The 7,145-nt window shown below is 42.6% G+C and overlaps 1 protein-coding gene across 1 annotated transcript in view; it reads left to right on the forward strand.

The window, feature by feature from the left end:
* Positions 1-313: 313 nt before the first annotated feature.
* The window catches only part of PIK3CG (phosphatidylinositol-4,5-bisphosphate 3-kinase, catalytic subunit gamma), a 24,840-nt gene continuing 18,008 nt past the window's right edge, over positions 314-7,145 (forward strand). The window contains exon 1 of the mRNA XM_009076653.1: positions 314-2,317. Coding sequence (XP_009074901.1) covers positions 314-2,317 — 2,004 coding nt within the window. The remainder of the gene's footprint in view (positions 2,318-7,145) is intronic.

A 7,145-nucleotide genomic window follows, 5' to 3' on the forward strand; every position in this document is an offset into this window, starting at 1 on the left:
AACCCTGGCAGTGTTCAGAGCCAGGTTTGATTGAGCCTTGAGCAACCTGCTCTGGTGGGAGGTGTCCCTGCCCAGGGCAGGGGGTTGGGACTAGATGATCTATAAGGCCCATTCCAACCCCTAAAATTCTATGATTCTATAATTCTACTTGTGACCAGAAATTAAGGAGGAGTGGAAATAGAAAAAGCACATACATAGCTGAATTCTGACTGGCCTATGATTTTAATCAAGAAGAATTAAAAAATAAGAGTAAAGATAAATGTAAATGAGAAAGTAATCAAGTGTTTGTATGTTTTACTAGATTTCTTCTGGCATGGAGCTGGAGGATTATGAACAGCCTGTTGTTATGAGAGAGGAAAACAAACGAAGGAGAAGAAGAATGAAACCTCATTGTACGTCAAGTAGTTTTTCATCAATGGAACTGATATCCATTGAGTTCATTTTACCTACAAGCAATAAGCATACAAAAGTCCCAGAAATTATGTTACTGGAAATAGCTGGCAACTGTACTGTTGAGCAAATGAAAGCACAGATTTGGATGCGTGCAATAGAGATGAGTCAAACCACAGACTTCTACCACACCTTCACCCCAGACCAGTTCATTCTGCAGTATCAGAAGAAAGGACAATGGTATGAAATTTATGACAGACACCAACTCTTACAGACACTGGACTGCATACTGTACTGGAAAGTGTTACAGAAAAAGGTAGGCAAGATCTATGTTGTCCAGAAACAAAAACCATCAGAAGAAGTTCAGGAATTTCAGCGGCAGCTGAACAATTTAATTGGTTACGATGTCACTGATGTCAGCAATGTGCATGATGATGAACTGGAATTTACCAGGCGTAGACTAGTCACTCCACGAATGATAGAGGTAGCCTGCAGAGATCCCAAATTGTATGCAATGCACCCATGGACTACATCTAAACCACTCCCAGAATATTTATTTAAAAAGATCACTAATAATAACATTTTCATCATCATACATAGAGGAACAACCAGTCAGAAAATTAAAGTGTCCATAGATGACACTCCAGACATGATTCTCCACAGCTTTTTCACAAAAATGGCAAAGAAAAAGTCTTTGATGGATATTCCTGAAGATCACAGCGAACTGGATTTTGTTCTCAGGATTTGTGGAAGGGATGAGTACATTATTGGAGAGACACCAATCAAAGATTTTCACTGGATAAGACAGTGCCTTAAGAATGGGGAAGAAATCCATCTTGTCCTAGACAATCCTCCTGACCCAAATGAGGATGAGGTTCAGAAGGAAGAATGGCCCTTGGTGGATGACTGCACAGGAGTTACAGGGTATCATGAACAATTGACAATAGATGGAAAAGATCATGAGAGAGTCTTCACTATCTCTCTGTGGGATTGTAATAGGAAATTTAGGGTGAAAATAATTGGCATTGATATCCCAGTTTTACCCAGAAATACTGATCTTACTGTGTTTGTGGAAGCCAACATTCAACATGGCCAGCAGCTCCTTTCACAGAGAAGAACTTCATCAAAGCCTTTTACTGAGGAGGTTCTGTGGAATATTTGGTTGGAGTTTGATATCAAAATCAAGGATTTGCCTAAAGGAGCACTTCTGAACCTTCAGATATACTGTGGCAAAGCACAAGGACTGTCCACAAAGACGAACCTTCAGTCACATGAATCCCCCAACACTGACTCAAAATGCAAAACTCAGCTTCTCTATTATGTAAATCTTTTGTTGATAGACCACCGTTTCTTGCTACGAAGTGGGGAGTATGTGCTCCACATGTGGAAAATCCCAGGCAAGGGGGAAGAACAAGGAAGTATCAATGCAGACAAACTCACATCAGCAACTAACCCAGATAAAGAAAACTCCATGGCTATCTCTATTGTGCTGGACAGATACTGTCACCCAATTGCCTTGCCCAAGCACAGGATAGCATCAGACCCCCAAGGGGATAGGACTCGAGCAGAAATGCCTAACCAGCTTCGCAAGCAACTTGAAGAGATCATAGCAACTGACCCACTTAACCCACTTTCTCCTGAGGACAAAGAACTGTTGTGGCACTTTAGATATGAAAGCATAAAGCACCCCAAGGCATATCCTAAGCTGCTTAGCTCTGTGAAATGGGGACAACAAGAAATAGTGGCCAAAACATACCAGTTGCTAGCTAAAAAAGAGGTTTGGGATCAGAGCACTTTAGATGTTGGACTCACCATGCAACTTCTGGACTGTAACTTTTCAGATGAAAATGTCCGAGCAATGGCAGTTCAAAAACTGGAAAGTTTAGAAGATGATGATGTTCTTCATTATCTTTTACAGCTGGTGCAGGTAAGGTGTATTTGCATTCTTGAACTCTGCCTTCTAGGAGTATTTGCATTACCCCATCACCATTCCCATCTGAGTAGGTCTAGTTTTGAAGTCTTCAGTGTTTAGTGAAAGCAGTGGTAGTAACCAAATTGACCCAAAACACACTTTGCTACTGTTTGTCTTTTGTCTGTGTTGTTGTTTTGTGCTACCGTTGCCTTGTGTCTTGCAATTTGCATCTTGTGTTCACAGTAGGAGTAGGTTTTTCCTGAAATTGTTAGTGCCAGCACAGCTATGATGGGAGTAAACCTAAACTGTGCTGTCTCTAATCCTGTTCATATCAGGTCTGAGTCACACAGCCACTGAAGAGCTGTTGACTGACTTTGCCAATGGTTTATGAAGAGGGTAGATGGAAATAAACTAAAGGCAGATCATAGAATCATAAAATTAACTGGGTTGGAAAAGACCTCTAAGATCATCAAGTCCAACCCTACTGTGGCTGCTAGCCCATGGCACTAAGTGCCACATCAGTCTCATCTTGAAAACTTCCAGGGATGGTGAATCCACCACCTCCCTGGGCAGCACATTCCAATGCCTGAGCACTCTCTCTGGAAAAAATCTCTTCCTAATCTCCAACCTAACCCTCCCCTGGCAGAGCTTGAGTCTGTGCCCTCTTGTCCTGCTGCTGGTTGCCTGGGAGAAGAGACCAACCCCCACCTGACTCCAACCTCCTGTCAGGGAGTTGCAGAGGGTGAGAAGGTCTCCCCTGAGCCTCCTCTTCTCCAGGCTGAACACCCCCAGCTCCCTCAGCCTCTCCTCATGGCACTTGTGCTCCAGTCCCTTCACCAGCCTCGTTGCTCTGCGCTGGACCTGCTCCAGCCCCTCAATGTCCCTCCTGAGCTGAGGGGCCCAGAACTGAGCACAGGACTCAAGGTGTGACCTCACCAGTGCCGAGTCCAGGGGCAGAATCACCTCCTGGTCCTGCTGACCACACTGTTCCTGATCCAGGCCAGGATGCCATTGGCCTTCTTGGCCCCCTGAGCACACTGCTGGCTCATGTTTTCTATATCTTCAAACTCCTAGGTCCCTTTCTGCCTGGTGCTCTCCAGACACTCTGTCCCCAGCCTGGAGCACTGCATGGGATTGGTATGGCCAAAGTGCAGGACCAAAGATGTTATGGGCAAGGCCTGAAGGAAGATCTGGGTTGGGTTTTAGGTCAAGAGCACCAGTGCAGTAACACAGTATGTTGCAATGACTCGGTCTTGTACTGTTAAGGGGACCAGATTTATCTAGAAGCTTCCCCAAAAAATGTGGGATGCAACTAAAGAGTTGCTAGGACTACATAATAAGATTAATTTATTCTGGGAAGTTGGGTGAAAAATTGTGGTTTTAATGATTCATATCTCTGCTGTATGGATTTGAAGCGCTTTGTGTGCAGATCTGCCAGATGAAATCTTGAGAAGGTTTACAGCAGTTGCACAAGAAGATTGTTTAGGTTGCTTTTTGAGATCAGTGTCATCCCTGGGCACAGCCTGTCAGTAGCAGTCTCTCCTCTGATGGCTGATGGAAGCTGTAACCCCTTGGTTCTTCCTGGTTCTTCTCTGAAGCCAGACAACTCCACAGCCTTCCCACACCTGACAGAGCTCTGCTGTGCGTGCCAAGGCTGTCATCCCTCAGAGCAGGAAATACTGTTTTCAAAGAACCAGAGGACAAAATGGGCATTCAAAATTAAAAACAAACAGAAATGGAACTGCCACAGCTGGGGAGGCTGCAGGATGGGGCTTTTCATTTCTCCAGAGAGAGCCCTGGTTCCCTGGAAAATGAAGCTAGTATTTCAGATTTTGCTGCACATCACTAGAGCTTTAAACAAAGCCTTTCTAGCCTTGTCTTTGCTTGTCTGAAGATTAGGCTCCCCAGGCAGAATTTATGCACTTCTGCATTAGCCAAAGGAGTCGCTAGGGTTACCTCATTGGGCCTCCCACGTAGCTGCTGCTATATATATGCTTTGGCTTGTGAGCTCTTGCTGTCTACATGTGGCTCAGCAATTTTATTTTCTTTTTTTGGTATCCAAATTAGGAGTTTGGGATGGTGATTGGTTGCTATCAAAACGCCTGGGAGAATGGGGGAAATACTGGGGGTTTTTTCCATTTGTTTTTGAAATAGTTTGTTTTCAGGAAGTACAAATTTGGTGAGTTTAAAAAAGGGTAAATCTCTCTAACAGTTAAATAAAATGCTGTAGCATAAAATCATAGTGGATTAACTTCACTGGGTCATTTTTAGTAAGAGCTGTTGAAATTGTAAGATTATAAAATTATCAGATTGCCATCCTTAGAAAGGAAAACAATGCTAGACTCCAGTCTTTATCTCTTTGCTGCTTTCCTTGTCTTTGTTTCTCAGCTAACAATGGGGCACAGGCTGTCAGCATCCTGCAGGAAAGTTTAAAAATCTACATCTTTCAGAGAATGGATGTCAGCTGTTCCTCTGCTGTAGTGGACACATCTGAGATGTCTCTTCTGCAAATGGTCATCACTTTTCAAATGCACACCTCATGCTTTATTTCCCTCTGCACAGGGTATACCCATTTTACCTCCACACAGAGGTAGAAATCAAGCAAGCATTGTATTTCTTCCCAGGTTTAGCCCAAACAGAAGCAGCCACACCATAAATAAACCTATTGTAGTTATTTGTCCTTCACTATAGAGTTGACAAAACATGGATAGGATAGTTAAAATGCAGTAAGACAAACCCCAGTGAGTGTGCTGTGTGGGTATGGCAGTGAGTGAAGCTCTTCTGCTGAGCTGACAAGGCAAAGGTGCCTGCAGGGACCTGAGGAAGTGCCAGCAGACACATTTCAATGGGCAGCTTTTATTGTGGCTATGCAAAAGTTGATATTTGGCTTTGGGAAATAAAAAAAACAAAGGAATTGAGTTCTTAAAATAATTATTTCTAAAACATCAGCTCAATAAGGATGCTCGTAATATGTTTTTATGTCTCCTTTTATGTTAAAATACATTTGCAGCTTTAATAAGGAGGTTTTGTTTTGAAGCAATGGTTGGTTGTTTGGGTGTATTTCAGTCTTAAATTGTTTTTCAAGGATATGCAGTGGGAATGTTAAGCACAGTATATACCAGAATGAGGTTTTTTATAGGCTTTCTTGGAACTGTAAGCAAATCCATTTGAATTGATGTGATAATTATTGCTTTTGGGTTCCTTATTGCAGTGAAAATTTAACACTCCACATCCCTCATAATTTCATAGACAAAGTAAAAGGATCTATGTGTTGTAAAATCAGTTTGTATTTGTGGATTCTCATTATCTTTCCTAAATAAGATGTTATTGCTTGGGGGAAAAAAACAGCATTGCAGAGACAGTCAAGGCAGTTCTTGCAGAATTATGATGCAATAGAAGGACAAGTCTGGTGCTTGACTTTCTTGCCCATCTCTTCACCAGCAGCTGGAAGAACATGTCTTTGTGATGCTTTTTTAAGTTGGTTCATTCTAGAAGGGTGACCAAAAAAAAAAAGGATTTTGTGTTTTACTACTGAATAAACCCACAGGACAACTTACATTTCAGAAATGTGTGGATGTTTTAATACCAAAAAGAGCAACTGTGTGCCACAGGACTTTTAAGAGTTTATAAAGCTCTATGATTTGTTCAATGAATTTAGCAGACCTTTGCTGATGGCTTGGTTGCTTCTTTGCAAGCTGCAGACTGCAGGGATCTTGAAAGAGCCATTATGTTCTGGTGAATAACTGTTGCTGGAGGTTTGCATCCTTTGTTGCCTCTGAAAGCTGAGCGTACTACATGCACCCAGCGCTCTGCGCATCCCTTTGTTTCCCCTTAATCTCCCTACAGGCTGCTTCCTGGCACTCTGTTTCAGAACCTGAAGCCATTCACCAGCCCCTTCAGTCCATGACAGGGATTTTGTGACTCTTTCAGAGACTGTTTGCTTCTTATTTGTCTTTTCTTGCCATGGGATATACATGAATACTTTTATTCCACCATTAATCGTAATACAAACTGGAGTTCCTCAAGCAACAGGAAAGAAGCTGCTGGGAAATCAATTTGAAGTAGATAAGTTCCCTGGCACAGCCCAGTACCTGAAAGTGTGGTAGTTTTCTGGTAGACCAATTCACTTGATTATTGGGATGGAGGAGAGAATAACAGAAAAAAAATGCAATGATGACACTTCAGCACTGTTGTTGACTCTTTTCCCACCCTTTTTTGGCAGTAGCTTGGAAATGTCTGTGGGCTTGGGTGGAGGGGAACAGCTTTTGGAAGAGAAAGAATACATCTGTTCTCACAGAGTTGTTAAAGAAGAAGCTCTGGTGAAGTCTTAATTGTACTCCATGAATGTAGGATGTGTGTCAGAGCCTTTATTCTGTCAGACATTTAGGAGTTAAAGGCCCAATAGGTGCTCTGAGAAGCTGCTCCTGTATCCTGTGCTCTCTGGGGAACCCAGCAGTGAACCCTGGTGCCCTAGTACCAAAGTAGTGGATGTTCTCCAAAACCAGGACTTTAGTTTTTTTTGTTAAAAGTATTTTTTAAATTAAAGAACGATTACAAATAGGTCGTTTCATCTGGCAGTAATCTTTTCAAGCCTTCTCAGTGTCAGTCAGATATCAGACTGTTTTCTGATCTTGCTGTTTTTTGCTGTGGCCTGAGAATGATGTTGTTTTGCTCAGGTCAGTCTCACTGGTTTGCTCTTCCGCACTTTGCTTTGTTGCATTAAAAATAAACCTGAAAAGAACCTGTTGCAAAGAAAAAGTCCAGTGGATGAGAAGCTCACCATGAGCTGCAGTGTGAGCTCAGCCCAGAGAGCCAATGGAATCCTGGGCTGCAGCCGCAGGAC

Source organism: Acanthisitta chloris, unplaced genomic scaffold, assembly GCF_000695815.1.
Source record: "Acanthisitta chloris isolate BGI_N310 unplaced genomic scaffold, ASM69581v1 scaffold14276, whole genome shotgun sequence".
Classification (NCBI taxonomy): domain Eukaryota; kingdom Metazoa; phylum Chordata; class Aves; order Passeriformes; family Acanthisittidae; genus Acanthisitta; species Acanthisitta chloris.